Below are 22,030 nucleotides of genomic sequence, written 5' to 3'. Positions count from 1 at the left end.
CCAGGCACCCAACTGCTTAGGGGCAAACATACATATAGTCTAAACAATAAATGAGCAGCACACCTAATTTATGTTGAAAATTGCCCAGAAGTGGCTCACAGAGACATATACTGTATTTCAGGCCTTGCAAGGCCCTTTATCAAGTCTTGATATAAATGTATGACACTGAGAGCAAATAAATCATTTTTGGGCATCTTTCAACATAAATCCAGTGTGCTACTCATTTCTTGAATAGGAAATTAAACCCAAAAATGATTTTACTTATCTCAGTATAGCAAGAAGTAAATGCATGTACAGTAGCACTGACATTCGGAGTATGATAGTATTAGTAACCAGATAGATAGAGCTGGGTATAACCAACATTCCCTATTCCTGAGAGACATAACTATATGAATAAAGTGTCACACTGTTAACTATCTTCACTACCCATCTAACATGCTTTGACCTCCTGATTCTATACTTACCGGAAATATTTAGCCATCCCAATGACACACATGCACTTTGCTTAGGTGCAGTACTCGTTAGGATCAAGTACAAGATACTGTTTTATTATTACAGAGAAAAAGGAAATCATTTTTAAACATTTGGATTATTTGGATAAAATGGGGTATATGGGTGATGACCTTTCTGTAATTTGGAGCTTTCTGGGTTCCGGTTAATGGATCCCATACCTGTATGATTGTGACATTAAGGGGGTTATCAAAGTCCAATTTTATCTCAACATTTTCTGCTATAAACCCCGATCAAATCCGCTTGGGTTTTTTTCTGCTTGTTTATTATTATATTTCCCGAAAATTTGCTTTGCCGGGAAAAAATCAGATTTTCCTATTTCTTATGCTTTTTTGCCTGAAAATTCTGAAAACTTCGGGGTATTGCACGAAACCCAGCGCACATCAAAAAATCATTGGGACTTCTCCCATTGACTCATATGCAACCGGATTTTCTAATTCGGACTTTTCCAACCTCTGGGTTTAATAAATTCTGAAAAAGTCCAATTTTATATAAAAAAAAAAATAACAAATTTTTAGGAATTTTTGCATTCGGAGTTTAGTAAATAACATCCAAAATATGGTAGTTGTTCTATAGCCAATAATTAATTGAGCCCTTACCCCTTAATATAATCCTGATTGGCCTTCAGTCTTGAACCCTTAGGCTACATTGGGCCCCTCCAGTTTGGAAACCACTTCTTTAGTAGCTAAAATGTTTCCTACTTTATCATTTACTAGCACAGTTTATTTTTCCTTTAAATGTAGAGCTCGGCAGTGGTTTGGGAACTGAAAAATGCAACCGCTGCCAAATTTCCATTCTGCCAGACAAAATAAAACTGTAAGAGATGTGGACACATTTGTCTGGCATGAGACTCGTTTGTCAGTGCTATGTTCATGGGACATTAGGAACAGCCAAGCAGACTAATGATGCACCAGGTTGTACCACAGGATGGGTGTGAGCTACTTGTCAGATTCAATTTTACTACTTGTAGTTTTTTGGATACGTGTTGTACCTTTAGCGATATTTATTTCCCCTACTAAATAACTCTCACACCTCTTCAAGAACGTGGCTTATATGAACATTACGCAGGATGGGGTTTTTTGTTTTTTATGCATATTTGTAGGAATTGAACAACAGAAATGTTTCCATTGTGACGGTATTTTTTTTTGGGGGGGGTGGCAATGTACTGGGAAATGTTGGAACATTATGCAAAATATTTAACGATTGCATACAAATTTGGAGGATAGCATTTAATATTATTAGAATGTTTCCCGTAGCTCTCAGAGAACAACAGCTCTTATCTGATATCCAGGTATTGTAACAGCTTGATGAATGACCTTTATGAATTGTTTAGCAGGCCATTGTATGAAGTATAAAATACAAAGAGCAAATCTAATGCTATTCATTGAGATGGTTCCATCCTCTCAGATATAATATTATTCTCTTGTTGTGTTGTACAAGGTAGGCAGTGAGTGTCAGAGCAGTCAGAGCTGTCATGTTTCTCTATCTCTGGCACGTTGGGTGAGATGTGAGATAGTCGGGTAGCAATCTGGAATCTGCTTCCAGAATTAGAATGTTCTTTTTAAAGAACTCATTGACAATGTACCATACCTTTAGTGAACACATCATGATCAGCAGAATTCTACCTGCCCCTGCACAATGTCACTGTTAAATACATGATTCTACAAATGAAACTCACATGTACCATATTATTGTAAACCCACATGTACCACATGATATATACATTTTTTCCTCTCTGTGTCCTCTCATACTGTGCTAATGAGGGTGAAATCCAGGTACTTTGTTTAGCCGCATATAATTTAGCTGATACTGTTTTGGGGCCCTGTGACTCCAAATGTTAAAAAAAGATACACAGGGTAGTAATGTATTTTGTTATTCTGTCTGTTTCAGATACTGAAGTCTGTGACTATGGCTGGCACAAATTCCAAGGTCACTGCTACAAATATTTTGCCCATCGGCGCACCTGGGACGCAGCTGAGAGAGAGTGCCGGGTACAAGGCGGTCACCTGACAAGTATTACGTCCAATGAAGAGCAGACGTTTGTCAACCGTAAGTGTTTTCTGTGCTTTTTTTCCCCATCCGTTGCAGCATGTTTGGATCATGGTTATATATGCCATGTTTTCACTAGTTTGTGCTTATATTTTACTATAAGAACTTTAAAAATCCATTATTTATTTCATCCTCTCAAAGGTTTAGGGCATGATTACCAGTGGATTGGCCTCAACGATAAGATGTTTGAGAATGATTTCCGTTGGACTGATGGAAGCACAATGGTAAGTCTGATTTGCTCATTAATATTATCTGCTACCAGTTCTAGACTGGTAATATAAAGCCACATATCTTTAATAACAAACCATTAATTATTACCCAGTCGTTTGGTCAACAACTCTGCAGTTTGTAATTTTTACTGCCATTAGGTTGCTAGGGTCTAATTTTCCCTAGCAGCCAGGCAGTGTATAGGAGAGGGCCTGAATAGAAAGATCATTTATAAAAGGTAACAAAAAAATAAATAAAACTGTAGTGTCAGCTAGCTGCCGGAGTCTATTAAATGCTGGTTAATAAGATTTCCCCAGCTTTTCCTATGGGACTGCATTACAATGCATGCTTAAGGGAGTGGGGAACAGGTCACAGGAAGCAGAGACAGATGCAAAAAGGGAGCTATAGTTGCCCTTTAAGAGATAGAACCAATGGCCATTGCAATTAAACAACTCTTTGCAAATGTTATTCAATGACGATTATTACAAAGTTGCTTCAAATTATCTTTGGTTCGGGTCTTCATTGGTTGGGAAAAGAGCATGTGTCTGTCTGTCTATTAGTATATTAAATACACAATACATTCATTAGATAGGTACCTAATTGTTCTGGGTAAGTGGATTTTTTTGTCTAATAAGTCTGTAATTTGTGCAAAACAGATTATCCCAGCTGGAAAACCTCAAGAGTGTGCTGGCAAATAACTCTCAGTGAGATCAGCCTCTCCAGGGCCAAATGCCACTTTTCCATAAACAAACTACATGGCATATCCTGATTATTTCATTATCCTGAACTCCTACAGGGCTTGGGGTATGAGCAGACGAGTGCCAGGGTACAAGGATCTGGCAGTAGCAGCACATTGTGCCACTTTATCTGATTGCTCTGCACAGATTAGCATTTTGTGCAAGTATTAGATCCAGGCACTCTGCCATTTTGTCAAAGTCACTTAGAAACCAAACTCTAGAAATTTGGAAGAGACAGAAAGCAGAGGTTTGGAAAGGCCTCAGCTTGATGATTTGCCTAGCTACAGCTAAAGTTATTCCACATAACTAAAAAACAGAAGTTTTCGCTCCAACATAAGAGCCATTTACTGTCAATCCCGTCCATTAAGGACTGCAGATGATAACCTTTGTTTTGTAGTTTTTTGGCTAATATGGGACATTTTGCTCTGGATTCACTGCATATGAAAACTACTGTTGGCAGTTTTTCAGTGTGAAAAAATATTAAAAGAACTAGGAAAATCCAGTCTATTTTCCTTTGCTCAAATTCAACCCTTGAAAATATTGAGCAACCCTACTCTATTATATTGTTGATCATAGACCAGTACAGTAGATTGGCCAGACCCATCATGTTGTATTCAGAGAGGCCGCACTGTTCCTGAAATAGATATATCAGAAAGGGATCATTAAATTGGACCATATTTGTGCTTGGGTAGGAGTGCCAAGTTCTCTGGTGCTGTGCATAGACTCCATGAAGGGGATTTTGCCAATGTGTAGCATGATTAGTTCAATAAAGGAGATGCAATAAATAAGCCAAGTATCCCAGGCTTTCACAATGTTCGTTTTATTTAAGGAATTCCTGTTTTGAAAAAGCCACATATATGTTGTATCCAATTAGGCAGAATTAGCCTGACCTACTTGATGATGGCTGTGCACACAAGTGATGTTACACTATGATCTTGCAATCTGGGGTCGGCATTTAGGGCAATGACACACACTAAAATTCGGGGAGATTAGTCGCCCAGTGACAAATCCTCCTCTTCTTCGGGCAACTAATCTCCCTGGACTGCCTTCCCATGGCTAGAATGTAAATAGCTGGCAGAATGGCATTCAGAACACTTCATTTTCCGAAGTCGCCTGAAGTTGCCTCAGGGCAGAGACACGTGGAGATTTTGGGAGATTAGTCACCCAGCGACAACTCTTCTTCAGGCAACTAATCTCCCTGAACTGCCTTCCCACCAGCTATAATCTAAAACGTCGGTGGGATGGCGCTTGGAGATCTTTGTTTTCCGAAGTCAACCCAAGTTGCCTCAGGGCAGAGACACGTGGAGATTCGGGGAGATTAGTCGCCCAGCGACAAATCACCTCATCTTCAGGCTACTAATCTGTCTCATGTTTTCCTTTGATGCACAATTCAGAGTATAAGGGCAGTGACACGCTAAGATTCGGAAACTGCGGATGACTTCCAAAAAACATAGCGCTCCGTGTGCCATCCCATTGCAGATTTAGATTCAAGCTGGCGGGAAGGCAGTTCGGGGAGATTAGTCGCCCGAAGAAGAGGTGATTTGTCGCACAGCAACTAAATCTACCCAAATTTCCACTTGTGTTTCTGCCTCTATGAGGAAACTTCGGGCGACTTCGGAAAACGAAGCACTCCGAGTGTCATCTCGCCGGCGATTTACATTCTAGCCGGCAGGGAAGGCAGTTCGTGAAAATTAGTCGCCCGAAGAAGAGGAGATTTGTCGCTGGGCAACTAATCTCCCCGAATCTTAGCATGTGTCACTGCCCTACTACTCTGAATTGTGCATCAAAGAAAAGAATAAGAGATGTGAGAAAGAAAAAAGGGAAACTATCCTTTTAGCCTTAATTTGCAAATATTTACTTTTCTCCGAACATATTTGGACCAGCTCTGTCTATGGTTTTCCCAACTGTCTTTGGCTGCTGGTGGCTATTTTTGGTGTCCCTGTTGTAAAGGGCTGAGCAGGTGGGACAATATATTCATTAGTGCTTACTTAAAAGCACCGTGTAATGAGGCAGAAGGAAACTTTGTTTGATTGTAATATTGTTTCATACATCCTTACTTTCCTTTTAGCAATACTTGTCACATGGACCACTTTTTGTACCAAAAAAAAAAAAATTCTGGGTCCTGTATCTGGTAGGTCAAACTGGTGGGACTGCACAGTGATTGTAGCATTTTGCAATGGACTGGAATACTTGCAACTGATTGGGCCAAATATTACAATCAGGCAGCCCACATGCACAGACAAATTGCATTACTATCCTATATACAGGTATGGGATCAGTTATCCAGAAAGCTCCATTATGGAAAGGCCATCTCCCATAGACACCATTTTGTTCAAATAATCCAATTTTTTTTAAATGATTCTTTTTCTCTGTAATAATAAAACAGTGCATTGTACTTGCTCCAGACTAAGATATAATTGATCCTTATTGGAAGCAAAAACAGCCTATTGGGTTTATTTAATGTTTACATGATTTTCTAGTAGACTAAAGCTCCCCATAGGCGCGACGATTCTTCTTGCCGAACGACCAATTTTCGAAAAATCTCAACATCTAGGGGCAGCTTTAAGGTATGAAAATCCAAATTATGGAAAAATCCATTATCTGGAAAACCCCAGGTCCCGGGCATTCTGGATAACAGATCCCCCATACCTGTATCACCAAAAAGACAACATGTGTGTTAGGTGCCCATTGAAAATCCTTGTAATAATATTAAAGAAACAACTGGTTCTTATGGGTTTGCTGTGACCTGCTGCTAGCTGTCCTATTCTCCCTATATTGTGACCAAAAGAGGAATTGGCAGGCACTCACAGATCCCACAAACAGGCTTGTAAAAGAACTGAGAACTTTATTTAGGCCACAAAGTAGATAAATACAAACCCTTATGCGTTTCGTGGCACTTAATCATCGGCTGCTCCCTATATTGTGACCATAATATGGCCCAATAGTTAGTGTTGCTGCCTGACAATGCGAGGGTCTTGGCACTAGTTGGACAGAGTTTGTATGTTCTCTTTGTGTTCACTTAGCTTCTACCTGGATTTCATCTGCATGTTTCCTCCCACATCTCAGTAACATACTGGTCCTGTTCAAACTGCCCCTAGTGTGAGTGTTAGGTTACTGTCACAGGGAAATTAGAATGTAAGCTCTGCACAACCAAGGACAGATGGGAAAGGTTACATTTTCTGTAAAGGGCAGTAGAATAGGTTGTGGCTATGAATAAAGGATGATATTCATGACTACATTTATTAAAAAGAGAGTGAATCCTAGCAAGGGAGACGGAGAAGAATATTCATATTCAAGACTTCTTGGGACATTGCATGGAACAGGAGCCTTCAGTAATGCATCTCATACAGAGGGTTCTTCCATGTAACACAAAGCTCTTTGTAGTGTGACATCAGAGTACATTATGTCAAGAGCAGTGGTGGGTAACGTCAGTACTCCGGACCCCCTACTGTTCATGGTTTCCACATCTCACATTCTGAGCACAGGTGGTTGTGTTGTTAGTACAGTACATCTGTCAGAGAGTCGGGAACACTGGTTACTGCACCTGTGCTCAGCTGGGGAGATCTCTCAGGCACTTGCACTGCTGGGGGTCCCCACAACTAACTGCGTGAGCCACAAAACTAAAACATATTCTAGCCTTTCATTGTCTGACTCAAGTAAAACTTGCTGCCTGGACAGCGCAGCAAAATTTAACATCTTTTTATTGGTGAGGTTAAAACCGATCACTATACTTTTGCATGAAATAATCCTAATATGTTTGCTGTGGGTTTTGCTAAATGATCAAAAAAGACTTGGATTAATTCTGCTGGGCCAAAGCTGAAAGTTCTAGAATTAAATAAGATGACATGAAAACCAGAGGTGATGCATAAAAAAAAAGATGCATCTGTATTTATACCTTTATTTCACTCTTATTGCTGCCTCACTAGAAAGTCATACACAAAAATAAAATCTATTTGTTTTAGTACATTAAAATAATTAAAAATACGGGTGTGGAATCCATTGTCCGAAAACCCATTATCCAGAAAGCTCCAAATTACGAGATGGTCATCTAACATAGACTCCAGTTTTTCTCTGTACTAGTAAAACGATCCCTTGTACTTGATTCCAATTAAGATATAATAATAATTTGAATGATCAAAACTACTTGGATTTATTTTGTTGGGCCAAAGCTGAACGCTCTAGAATGAGATGAAATGACATGAAAACTAGAGGTGATGCAAAAAAAAGATGTTTGGCCTAAGCCAGGGAGTGATGATAATACTAAGCGCCATGGAGACCAGCTCTCAAAATGTTTATAATCTGCAAAATTTATATTTAGCTGCTTTAATCATTAATAACAGTCAAATTATCCGTACGTGTTTGTAACTCACACCACTATGTGTTCAGTGTTTATTCCATGTCACCACCATGTGGTTAAAAGAGGAATTGTAACCTTGGTAAATGATCATTTCTGAATATATATATATATTTATATAGGTAGTGATGAGCGTCAAAATTGTTGTTGTGTCTTTTAATAAAACTGATGGCAGTATATCATGGGAAGTGTGCTAAAAAAAAAAAAAAAGATAATAAAGCCTGAATATTTAATATTCATATTTAATAGGTACAATTTTACAAACTGTCACTCTATACCTGTAAAATCCATGAATCGCTCCATACTTAATACCTGATGATAACAATGACATTTAATTAATGTAATTAATCAATAATAATGAAGAAAAACAACAGCTTGATATGATATTGGCTCATGTGATATAGGTAAAGTGATTGTCAGTGATCATACCTCCTGTCTACCTATAGAAGCACGTTCTCCACTGAGTAACACTGGACTGAACGAGCTTTGATGCTAAATTTGATTGGTTCCTATGATTTCTTATTCTGGGTCCATTTTAATTTACTTTTTCCCTGTGACCCCCAATCTGTGCTCTGGCTGGGAACATTTCAGGTACTGTACGTCTAGAAGCAAATGGGTTGAATTATTATGCTGGAGACTTTCACCCCTATGGATAATATGTGCACAATCCCTTTCTGTTGTGCCAGCTGCTACAGCAGGGCTTCATAACCTTTCTCTGAATTTGTTTTTACTTCATTGTGCACCTAATGGCAACATGGAGACCTCTCTAAAAAGTATGGGGGCCGTTTTTTTTAAAGGAGAACTAAAGCATAACTAAAGAAGTAGGAATGTTGATGACCCAATATTCTTTGCAAGTATTGGGTTCACTGATATTATCATTGATGTCATTGTCCAATACAGAGAAACAGATGGTTTGCAGAACTATAGGCAGGTGTGCTCAGCTTCTCATACCAGTTGGCTATTCAAAAATTTGAATTTAAGGCCTGTTGAAGTCAAAACAGCCATGTTAGTATATTTTTGGTATCTCCTAGCAGTGACTGCCACAGAGCCAAAGCTAAGATGTCGCTTAGACATTATCTAAATTGATGATTGGCTGATAGAAACAGTATCCTTATTTCATTATTTATCCTAATCTACCACTAAATGCTCTCTGTAAATCTGATATGTATTTTGGAATTAGGCTATGCCATGTTGCTGCACTCAGAATTCTAAATGTGCTGATCCAACATACTTCTGATTTGTTTAAATATGTTATTATTATATCTATTATAAGTAATTCTAAAACAACTGGACTTGCTGAGTAATCCGAGCAGCTTCTTCGGTTTAACTGACTGGTGTGGGAAGTTCTCTTCATATAAACTCTTCCACTAATCCAATCACAATGGAAGCGTTTATATGCCGAGAACTTCCCACACCAGTCAGTTGAACTGAAGAAGCTGCTCGGATGAGAAGTAAAACGTCTTCAATGATTACTCAGCAAGTCCAGTTGTTTTAGAATTACTTATATTAGATAGAACATGACCTGGATGAATGAAAATCTTCATAGTCATGTTATTATTATCCAAAATGCTTGTGGGGACCTAGGTTTTCCGTATAAGGGATTTTTCTGTAATTTGGATCTCTGTACTTTGTCTACTAAAAAATAATTTAAACATTAAATTAAGTGTTGCCTCCAATAAGGATTAATTATATCTTAGTTGGGATCAAGTACAAGGTACTGTTTGATTATTACAGAGAAAAAAGGAGCCTATGGGAGATGGCCACCCTGTAATGTACTAAAATAATGATTTTTGAGTATGGCTTCCTTATAGCGTTCAATAATAGAGAAATAAAGGTACAAAGCTGAACAAGCCATTGTTGCTTTCTTTAAAGCTTCTTGAAGCTCTTTAATCCACCTTTTGAATGTCACCTTTGGTTGATGTCTTTAAGACAAGCAGAACATTAATGCAGTGTTTAAATGAGCCCAACGCCCTCTAATCTCTCCTGTTGAACTGGAATTCCCTTATAAGGTATTCGCAATATAACCATGTCCGAGGTACTATTTATAAAGCCCTTTAAAACGAGCTCAGCGCCCGTGAGATCTGAGTATACAAAGGGATATCCTCATAAACTGACTTTCTTGTCTACATCTTGGCTCCATTAATTGCCATTAAAGCAAACTCACCCCAGATGACATTAGAGGTTTAACATTTCATTCATTATGCTGTACAGGGGTTGTAACCAGCTTTATTTTTTTTTTAGTACCCAACTTAAGATTTTACAGGTTTAAAATCCAGAGGGGTTCAATTCTGGCCATCCAATCAGTAATTAACCTTCAGTGTGCAAGGCCAGCTTAAAGGAAAACTTAACCCCCAAAATTAATACTTAAGCAACAGATAGTTTATATTATATTAAGTGAGATATAAAAGAATCTTACCCAACTGGAATATATATTTAAGTAAATATTGCCGTTTTACATCTCTTGCCTTAAGCCACCATTTTGTGATGGTCTGTGTGCTGCCTCAGAGATGACCTGACCAGAAATACTGCAGCTCTAACTGTAACAGGAAGAAGTGTGGAAGTAATGACAGAACTTTGTCCGTTAATTGGCTCATGTGACCTAACATGTATGGTTTGTGTGCACCGTGATTCGTAGGATCCCAGGGGGCGGCCCTTAGTTCTTAAAATGGCAATTTTCGGTTTGTAATTACCTAATGGCACATACTACTAAAAAAGTATATTATTATGAAAATGGTTTATTTGCATGCTGGCAATTTGACATTGATATGATGATCTCAGTGACACAGTACAAGGAGAGGATTCAGGAGAGGACCTGGATCACATTTACTTTAGACTTTTCTGAGGTGTTAAAGCCCTACAGAAACAGCAGGGACCTTAGGACACTGGTACAAGGGGCAATTTCATGCATCCCTACATTAATGTAGTGATAGGAAACAGAATTCTCAAAGTTGACTCTCATTGACTTACGCATGCAAAGTGAATGCCCCCATAGTCATAAGCAATTACCACACAAGTGAATGGAGGCAAGAATTGTATCCCATGCCCAGAGGAGCTACTAATCCCTATATGGACAAAACACCCCGCGAGTTATTACCCTTGGGCAACAGTGGGATAAGAAAATATTCACGGAATGCATAATCCAAAATAGAAAGTATTGTTTTGTCATTATTTATTTTCTTTCTGCATTTCCAGCTTAAGACATACAAGCTAATATTTGTCTACTCTACATGGAACTGGCTTTTATGTTTCTGTGGTTTACTAATGCGCACGTTATGTGCCAAACTTTATTGGGCATAAGTGTTGGTGTTAAAGGGATCAAGGAGTCGACTCTGTACTAGGTCCCTTGCTTTTCAACTTGTTTATTAATGACCTGGAGGTGGGCATTGAAAGTACTGTTTCTATTTTTGCAGATGATACTAAATTGTGCAGAACTATAGGTTCCATGCAGGATGCGGCCACTTTGCAGAGTGATTTGTCTAAATTGGAAAACTGGGCAGCAAACTGGAAAATGAGGTTCAATGTTGATAAATGCAAGGTTATGCACTTTGGCAAAAATAATATAAATGCAAGTTATACACTAAATGGCAGTGTGTTAGGAGTTTCCTTAAACGAGAAGGATCTAGGGGTCTTTGTAGATAACACGTTGTCTAATTCTGGGCAGTGTCATTCTGTGGCTACTAAAGCAAATAAAGTTCTGTCTTGCATAAAAAAGGGCATTAACTCAAGGGATGAAAACATAATTATGCTTCTTTATAGGTCCCTGGTGAGGCCTCATCTGGAGTATGCAGTGCAGTTTTGGACTCCAGTCCTTAAGAGAGATATAAATGAGCTGGAGAGAGTGCAGAGACAAAGTGCAACTAAATTGGTTAGAGGGATGAAAGACTTAAATTATGAGGGTAGACTGTCAAGGTTGGGGTTGTTTTCTCTGGAAAAAAGGCGCTTGCGAGGGGACATGATTACACTTTACAAGTACATTAGAGGACATTATAGACAAATGGCAGGGGACATTTTTACCCATAAAGAGGATCACCGTACCAGAGGCCACCCCTTTAGACTAGAAGAAAAGAACTTTCATTTGAAGCAACGTAGGGGGTTCTTCACAGTCAGGACAGTGAGGTTGTGGAATGCACTGCCGGGTGATGTTGTGATGGCTGATTCAGTTAATACCTTTAAGAATGGCTTGGATGATTTTTTGGAAAGACATAATATCAAAGGCTATTATGATACTAAACTCTATAGTTAGTATAGGTATGGGTATATAGAATTTAATTAAAAGTAGGGAGGGGTGTATGTATGGATGCTGGGTTTTCATTTGGAGGGGTTGAACTTGATGAACTTTGTCTTGTTTCAACCCAATTTAACTATGTAACTATGTAAATATGTAAGGACTGAGGTGTAAGTCTGTTGTTGGTTGGAGCCCAAGCATCACAGAGCCTCTCATAGCTGTCCTCTGATATAATCTGTATGAATAAAATGGAAGCTCCAAATTAACTCTATTTGTTGAAATGACCAACTATTATGATTTTTAAATTGTGTGATTTGACTCCATGTTGCTGATCAAGCTGAGGACCTTATCGTGAGGTCATTATTTTGGCTAAATCAGTTGTTAGGGGTACACCGAGTGGAACCGATGATTTTAAAGTTTGTGAGCGGCCAAAAGAACACCCATTTTGTCTTAAGCTTATTTAAATGGAAAATTATCTCTGCAAATGATAAGCTGTCAGAGCTATTTTTGAACTGCAATATCTTTTGAATGAACCAACTTCCAGAAACGACAGTCCCTTTGCCTGGAAAGTTAGTAAATCTATCGGTTATAGTGTTCCGTGGTTATGCAGCCTGTGTATCCCAGCCATCAGACAGTATCAACTAAGCAAGCTACGACTTGAGCCAGTTGGCCTTGGGCTGTTTAGATTGTATCTGATGCACAAATAAAGAGGAAATGTGATCCTTAATGCAACTGAACTGAGAATTTGCCTGGTTGACTTAGCTCTGTATGCACAATTAATTCCTTGGCTTTACAAGGGAAAACATTAGTGGGAATGTGCACTCAATGGCTCTATAGTGAACAAAAGGAGAAAAGCTTTAGACGCTAGAGAAGGATTTAGACAATTTGCATTGCTTATCTGTGTCTATTTTGATCAGTTTTCTTTTAAAAAGACAGAAACAATTAAGAGTATTAGTATTTTCCCCGACTTGGAACCCAACTGTCAACCAGCATGACAGCCATCTCCCCCAATCTCCTAACATATACCACAGCGGAATGCTCAGTGTTCTGTATCCAGAACTTCTGACTTATCAGAACAATTTTATGACATGCAAATTATTCAATAAACATATCTGAAGTTGCGCATGAGTCACAAAACCGACAGCTGCAAAGCTGTTTATGATTCATTTGCGTAAAGTGAAATCCGACCCATATATTTATTATTTTTATCTTTAAAATCAGAACTAAGTATCCTAGCGGGAAAGCGGCCAACGTGTTGACAGAAGATTAAAAAAGGAGCATAAAGTGAATCTGTTCTGTTAAAGCTGTTTGGCATTAACCTTGGGAGAAACCAAAGGGGTAAAGCCGAGAGGTGTTCAGTGATGTAATGAGATGTGAAGCCATAAAGTGTCAGGCGTCAAGATGTGGAACAAACTAGTTGAATAAAAATCCAACATTCATGAATCCTTAAAATATCAACAAAAAATAGAGTTTGGAGGAAATAAAAAAGCTTATTTAATTATTTGGTACCGGAATGAGACCCATTATCTTGAAACCTGTTATCCAGAAAGCTCCAAATTAAGGAAAGGCCATCCTCTATAGACTGAATTTTATCCAAATAATCCAAATTTTTAAAAATGATTTCCTTTTTCTCTGTAGTGATAAAACAGTACAGTGTACTTGATCCAAACTAAGATATAATTGGTCCTTATTGAAAACCAGTCCATTGAGTTTATTAATGTTTAAATAATTTTGTAGTAGACTTTAATTATGAAGATCCCAATTATCGAAAGATCCATTATCCGGAAAACCCCAGGTCCCGAGCATTCTGGAAAACAGGTCCTAAAACGGTAGTACATTTTGCAAAATTAGTTGCTGGATCAATGAATTTCAGTTCTGACTCCATTGAAGTCAAACATTTGGACAGGGGCCCCCGTTAAGGGTAATGTCACACTGTGAGATTTGGGGAGAGTTAGTCGCCCGGCAACTAATTGCCTCTTCTTTGGGGCGACTAATCTCCCTGAACTGCTTCCGCTGCTGGAATGAAAAAACGTCTGCAGCATGGCACTTGCGGCGCTTCGTTTTCCTAAGTCGCCCGAAGTTTCCTCGTGAGGCAACTTCAGAAAACAAATCGATGCGAGTGCCATGCCGCAGGCGTTTTTTCATTCTAGCTGGTGGAATAAAGGGGAAATCAGTTCGGGGAGATTAGTCACCCCAAAGGAGAGGTGATTAGTCACCAGGGGACTAAATCTCCCAGAATCTCACAGTGTGACCTTACCCTAAGTCATAACAATATTAACAATAATACAGATATAGGAAATGGTAACTTTGAACCCATATAGTAAAAGCATCACACTCTAATGATAATGAACTGGAAGTGTCTGTCCCATACAAGACCAAGATTTATTTAGACATTTTGGTGGGGCTTAGTCTATTATGTAGTTTTATTTCTTTTTCACAAAAGAATAGAAAAACATCTATCAAGCTCAAACTTTTTATCTGAGTAAAACCAGCCTAACTGCTAGTTGATGCTGAAAATCTAAAGTTGTCTCCAAATTGCCTCCCAGGGAGGAAAGAAAAAATACTTTCTGGCTCACAAAGGGCAGTTGGACCAGTCCCTGTATCAAATTATTACTAAGTTCATATCCTGTGTTGGCCACCAGCGCCTTGTTTGAGCTGAGCCGTGTCAGTTGTATTTGTGATTAGAACACATACTTTAAGAGGTCTGGAATTTTAATTCATAATGATTTTTAATAACAAAATCTCACATCATTAGCATTACATCTGTGCGTGACTTGGGTAGACAATTTTGTAAAAACCTGCTAACGGGACTGATTCAACTAAATGTCGTGTCCCTTCTTTTCTTACAGCAATATGAAAACTGGAGGCCAAACCAACCAGACAGTTTCTTCTCTGCTGGCGAAGATTGTGTCGTTATTATTTGGCATGAAAATGGCCAGTGGAATGATGTACCATGCAACTACCATCTTACTTACACCTGCAAAAAGGGAACAGGTACAGTATTCCCATTCATTTGTCTATAGCAAAGCCATGAATAAATGACTATACTCTATTTCCAATCATTATACATCTGTTTTCAATAGCCTCTTTACCATTAGTAAAACTGTTCTTCTCAGAGGAGACCAACTAAATCAGGGGTTCCCAACTTTTTTTTACCCACAGGTCACGTTTAAATGTAAAAAAAAAAAGTTGGGGAGAAACATAAGCATGAAGAATGTTACAGGGGATTATTATTATTATTAACATTTATTTATATAGCGCCAACATATTTCGCAGTGCTGAGAGAGCTTCTAAAACCTCATCTGAGAGAGCTTGCAATTTTATATGTAGAACATCTAACACTTAGGGGCACATTTGCTCGAGTGAAGAATTAGAATAAAAAATACTTCGAATTTCGAAGTATTTTTTTGGCTACTTCGACCATCGAATCGGCTACTTCAAACCTTCGAGTATGACTTCGATTTCAAATTGAACGATTCTAACTAAAAATCGTTCGACTATTCGACCATTCGATAGTCGATGTACCGTCTCTTTAAAAAAACTTCGACCACCTACTTCACCACCTAAAACCTACCGAGGTACAATGTTAGCCTATGGGGAAGGTCCCCATAGGCTTTCTAAGTATTTTTTTATCGAAGGAAAATCGTTCGATCGATGAATTAAAATCCTTCGAATCGTTCGATTCAAAGGATTTATTTGTTTTTTCCCTACGATCGTTCGAACAAACGAATTGCATTTAATCCTTCGACTTCGATATATTCAAAGTCGAAGGATTTAACTTCGACGGTCGAATATCGAGGGTTAATTAACCCTCGATATTCGACCCTAAGTAAATGTGCCCCTTAGTTCCTCCCATATCTTACTTAAGGCCACTGGTTTCGTAGCTTCACTTGTTTAGAAATTTTGGTTAGACTCACCTTTGCTAAAAACACTCTTATGTAGTGATGGGCGAATCTATTCACCAGGCACGAATTTGCAGCGAATTTGCGCGATTCACCGGCAGCGAATAAATTCGCGAAAGGGGCACGAAAATTCGCTGGTGAAAAAAATTGTCGGAAAAAATTCGCCATTTTGCGAATTTCACAAATTATTTGGCAAAGCGGCGCAAATTCGCCCATCACTACTTTTATGTTTTGAGGCACATTTATCTAAAACTCAAACGAATATTACCAACCCAAAAACTCAAATTGAACTTGAACCGAATAAAACTTCAATGTCAGGAAGGCTACTAACAGCTTAAAAATGGTCACTGGACCTCTCCCATTAACTTATACATGAACTCAGCAGGTTTTAGTCTAATTCAAATTTTTAAAGGGCCAAGGCTTGTTACATCTTGAAATTAGAATTCAATTGAAAATTCGAATCAAGTTAGGATTATTCACAATTCGAATTTGAGATTTTTGACCAAAATTTTTTTTCAGAAAATTAGAATTTTCAATTCGACCCTTAAGAAATCTGCCTCTTACTGTAGATACAGCATTGTATTAACAGTCCAGGAGATTCCAGATCAGAGAATTAGCAAATTCCACATTCAATTCCTCTCCAAACTGGAGTCTAACTATTGCTTAGTGCCCCTCTAGGGCCTTTCCCTTCACTTTGGTAGTCTCTTTAGTACTGCAGTTATTGCAGTGCCTCAGTTTAAATGTACTCTATAGTTAAATATATTTTTTATTAACAATAATAATAATAATAAACTTTAAATATAATATATTATGTTTGGAATTTTTTAGTTGCTTGTGGACAGCCTCCTTTTGTAGAAAATGCCAAGACCTTTGGAAAGGCTAAACCTCGCTACGAGATAAACTCTATGGTCAGATACCACTGTAAAGAAGGTTTTGTACAGCGCCATTTGCCAACCATAAGATGCAGAGGTGACGGACGATGGGATCTGCCTAAAGTGTCATGTCTGAATCGTAAGTACTATTAACCAATGAAATGATGAGAGTGCTTGAATACATGAATATTTGGGAAGTGCTGTCTTTTTATATTCTGTATAGTAAACTTAAGTATGAGGCATTGATGGATAAGATTTATAATATTTAAAATATTTTTACCGAATGATTATTTTAATGCAAGGGGATTGTGTTGCCACCTTTATTTAGACTTGACCTGTTTTCTCAGTCCACTTTTTATTTTAACACTAGCACTAAAATATTTCCATTATGCATTCTTATGTAAGTGAGAGCACAAAACTATCTCTTATTCTGCTTCTCCTGGTGGCTTAGGAAGGAAGCTAGAGGATCAGCATGAGTTGACATGCCACAGGTTGACAATTAATGCCTAAATAATGTCACATGGCTGTTTGTTCTTTATAACATAATAAGGGGACAATCTAGCCCTCAAAAACATCACAATTTCACCACTTACTGGAATGTTACAGGCAAAGACATTCTCCTTGCATGGACATGGCTATCCAACTAAGGATATGCTCTTCACTGAAAACACACCATACTATTCTAATGAGCCCCCTGTCTCCTCCTTGTTTCCTGTCCTGGGTGATATGCTGCTGACCTGGGCGGTGCGTATGTGCAGTAGAGCAAATATTTGCCTTTTGCGTTTTGCTCTTACCCTACTGCACATGTACAGAGCCCATGGTAACTGTAGGTCAGGGGTCCCTAAACTTTTTTACCCGTGAGCAACATTCAGATGTAAAAGGAGTTGGGGAGCAACACAAACATGAAAAAGTCATTGGGGTGCCAAATAAGGGCTGTTATTAGCTATGTGGTAGCTCCTATGTGGACTGGCAGCCTATAAGAGACTCTACTTGGCACTATTCTTAGTTTTTATGCAATTAAAACATGCTTCCAAGCCTGGAATTCAAAAATGAGCACCTGCTTTGAGGACACTGAGAGCAACATCCAAGGGGTTGGAGAGCAACATTTTGCTCACAAGCTATTGGTTGGGGATCTCTGATGTAGGGGATCCCTGGGACAAATGAGAAGATAGTTGTGTATGCTTACTAGAAAAATACAAGGATCTATGGTAATCGATTATAATCACTGGGGGTTACCTAACAAATTGCCACCACTCCAGTGATGCAGACTTTCTTCCCCTTTAATTGAGCCTATTAGGTAACAATCTAGCAACTGGAGCAGAGAACAATCCTGAACCTCACAGAGACCAATACATAGTAAGTCAAGTTGAAAAAAGACACATGTCCATCAAGTTCAACCTTTTAAGTCTATATATATATAACCTACCTAAACTACACAAACATATCTCATATTATTTATTTAGTCTGGTATTACATATTCAAAGTATTTATTGACTGATATATATTTTCTTTAACATTTCAGCTTCCAATTTCCAAAGGACTTACTCTAAGAAATATTATTATAAGTTTACTCCACCTGAGATGAGGACTTCCATGAATTCTCCAAAACACCACCACAGCTGGAGCAGGACTTGGCAAGACTCCCCACGCTGAAGAACCCTAACCTACCATCAGCAGACAACCTTGACTGCCAAAGTCCTCATTTATAGTGCCTTTCACAAGCGTTCTGAGGAGTGATATCTTAGACTTGGACTATGGCGTTGAATAAAAAATTTGATCTAAAATCTTAGAAGTTATAGGGACTAAACCTGATGTAAGCAAAAAAATTTAAACCATTACCTGTCCAGCCTACTAGAACCTTTAGTTAATGTATTTCATCACAAATGGAACAGATTTATTGCATTGATACAAGCTTACTTTAATATTTAAGCAGCTTGACTGTAGTGGAGATGCATTTGTAAATAAGATGATCTAAATATGTTTTCTAATCATGTATATAAAATGAACTAGTGAGACTAAAGTCGGGCTTATTTAATAAGTGCTATATGAGTCAATACACCACTTGTGTCCCAGAGGTCTTATTGAAATGCAGATGCCTCTGGTGCACACATGCTGGTGTGAGCTGAGCTTAGTACATCAAGGCTGGAGATTGAATGTGTGGCAGAAGACTTTGTGCCAGACTATGAACAACGATGAAAAGAGCATCATAATTGTGTGCCATACAATATGTAAATGTTTTGTGTTGGGTAATACAGTGGAGGAGATCTACTTTGTCACCTGCAATAATGGAAATATTGTTTTGTTTATCCATGACCACTTCCGTAACAAGTCTTTACGGATGAACAGGGTCATATATGATTAGCCAGGTAGGGTGCAAATGATGTTTAGCACTTTGCACTCTTCTCAATTTCTGCAGGTCTGTGTGCTAAAAAAGGGGAGCGTTTAGAGACCTGCCACCAATCCCATGGATTTAGCATTGCCTCTGTTGTGATGAAGTCATGAGGAGCGGGCTGGGGGCATGTAGGCATCAGCCCTTCTGACCCTACCAGTCCCCTTGCATGTCATTCAGTAGCGCAAGTTAGGAAGTGGCTGCAGGTGTAGTCTTCAATAGGGCCTCCATAGAGCAGGTAGTAAGGACAGGGCTGCCCTGCATCTGCAACCACTGAGTTTTTATCCTTGCACCAGATTTTCAGTTTGCTGCAAGAAGCAGAACACTGCCCCTGCTGCAAGTCAAGCGTGATGAGCACCAAGGGGTGTGGTTTTGTGCCTCTTAGCACTCCAAGGACTTGCAGCAGGGTCAGTTGTAAATGACCCCTGAATTGTCTTTCATTGTAAATTGCTAATTCACCAGGGAGCTATTTATAAATGATTACTGAAGCAAAATCAGACCTAGCCCAGATGTACCATATTTGCATCAAATTGTATGTTGCATCACTTTTTTGATGCCAGTGTTTAGACTGCTGCATGAATAGATGCAATACCAATATCCCAAGCTGGGGCAGTTTTGATTTTGCTTTGTATCTTTCGCACAGATAAAAAAAAGGCTCCAGTGCAGTCCAACGTTGCTTTCTTTCAACAACTAACCATTGCAAGGGTGCATTTTACAATGTTTGATTAAAAAAAAAAAATAGAACAAAAAAAAAGTGAACATTTTTGTACATATAGTCATTTTTTAAGTCTTTTTTTTAATGAGATAATGAATGTGTATTGATGAATGCAGCAGCTGTGAAGCAAACACGAACAAATGTAGAAAGCCATTCTGATTTCACTTATGGGAGGCTCAATGCCATGGGCTCTTAATTTTTTTAATTTCTCCATTTGTGAACAACCAGCCTGTAAGATATATTGAGTTCACAAACGTTGGAATGAAATTACTGGAAGATTATTCATATGACTTTCACACCGTTACCTTCTAGAAAGCCCTGCAGACTCCAAATCCATTGAGACAACCCCAGGGTCACTTGGAAGATAAGTGACATCCTACAGATATAATTATTTTTTTCCTAATAAACGTGCAATGAAATTATTCATGAAACGAATTGCCCTGAATCAGTAGTGTTGGGTTTATAAAGTATCCCTGGAATGTTAGTGTAGGACGTTTTTCACCAAAGCAGGTTTTGGAATATTCCCAGGGAGATTCATATAATGGATAGATGCTGTGCAACTGGTTCATGTTGGTCATTATTAAATAAAGAATTTCCATTTCCGAGGGGACTAGAAATAATCCGATCACTCACTGGCTGTTGTGGCCATGCAATCTGGTCAAGTGTTTTGAGCAGCTGAACTTTTGGTTCAATTATTCCAGCCAAACCAAGTCACCCTAAGACTCAAAACATTGGCTTGTTGGTCAAGCTAGAATTGCGTGGGGGCTGCACTTCTTCACAAGGATCTGATTGCTGGTCAGATAACTGTGATCATCTCCATCTTTGTGACCAGCTCAAGTAGTTCCCAGTATGTAACACATGCCACCCATACCCAAAGTATTATTTTCTTATATCATTTCATTGCCAGAGGACTGAAATACAGAGGAAGTCCCTCAGGCAATGAAATGAATCCAATGAACAAAGTATATTTATTGCGGTCGACCTACTGACATAACAACCATTGAGACTGGTATCGAGCCTCTTCATAAAGTGAAACAGATATGGATTTTTAACTGAGTCCTAATTACTAAGAGTGCGATTGATTCATTCCTTTTGACTGCTGCACCTTCCCTAATCATATTTTGTACTTGACAACAATGCACCATAGTGTTGACCTGTATGTTTTTTTTTCTATTACAATGCACATAATACCTTTTTTTCCCCCCTGTATTTATATTATAACTTGTATAGTATATAATGTGAACCTTTGGGTATTTGTGAATGAAAGTAAATCTTTGTAACTTTTATATCTGCTTCTGTTTCACCAAAGAAACTTTTTTTTTGGTTTGCTAGTCTTCGGTTCCTAGTGTTTTTATTTATTCTTTTTTTGGAATTCTTTTTTAATAGAAGAATGTGTAATTATAGATCAAATTAATAAACACTCAAATGTTTATGTGACTAATCCAGATTTACTGAGGTCGTCCCATTATCTGAAATAGCATTCATTCTCAACTCTTTTCTTTATGTTTTCTTTTAAATCTTTTTGGACCAGAGACCTCCCTAATGGTGTGCTGCACAAAGTCACACTGGCCATGATTTATAAAGTGCTCAAGGGTTGTAATATATAGTACACTAGGTGGTATTAAAATCTGAATTAAAATCATAGATCGCCCGATATTAGAAAATCACTGCAAAAAATAATTTCTAATATTTTCACATTAGATTTACCAATCGAAAAAATTTTGAAAATGCAAATAAAATTTCTTGGCAGCTCAAACCTAATGAGTAAATTGGAGGTGTATTTTTAACATTCAAGCTATTTTATAATTACATTTTTTTTACATTTTTAAAAATAAATGGAATAATGTGGTGATCAAGTTTTTTTTCGCCAGCGAATTAACTTTTTTTTGTAAATATTTATATATTTTAATGTTAAATATTTTTTTGCAGTTGGGTTCAAAACCTAGTAAATCCAGGACCGTATTTAAAAATGGTGTGCCCCAAGGCCCCCTCTTGCTGATCACACTCCACCCGCCCCGTAGACCCAGTACTCTTCTTTGTTGGGGACTGGGAGGAGGGAAATTTACGTCT

General features: G+C 38.3%; 1 protein-coding gene across 4 annotated transcripts in view; it reads left to right on the top strand.

Moving 5' to 3' along the window:
• Window positions 1-21,390, top strand: part of vcan.L (versican L homeolog) — an 85,293-nt gene extending 63,903 nt beyond the window's left edge. For 3 of the 4 annotated variants that reach the window (XM_018226135.2, XM_018227263.2, XM_041562952.1), the window contains 5 exons: window positions 2,401-2,559; window positions 2,701-2,783; window positions 14,932-15,076; window positions 16,813-16,995; window positions 18,379-21,390. In XM_018226135.2, the coding sequence (XP_018081624.1) occupies window positions 2,401-2,559; window positions 2,701-2,783; window positions 14,932-15,076; window positions 16,813-16,995; window positions 18,379-18,509 (701 nt within the window). In that variant the 3' untranslated portion in view covers window positions 18,510-21,390. 4 annotated transcript variants of the gene reach the window in all.
• The last annotated feature ends 640 nt before the right edge of the window (window positions 21,391-22,030 follow it).

This window comes from Xenopus laevis, chromosome 1L (assembly GCF_017654675.1).
Source record: "Xenopus laevis strain J_2021 chromosome 1L, Xenopus_laevis_v10.1, whole genome shotgun sequence".
Taxonomy (NCBI): domain Eukaryota; kingdom Metazoa; phylum Chordata; class Amphibia; order Anura; family Pipidae; genus Xenopus; species Xenopus laevis.
The sequence above is the reverse complement of the archived record's forward strand: the minus strand, read 5'-3'. Positions and strand labels throughout refer to the sequence as shown.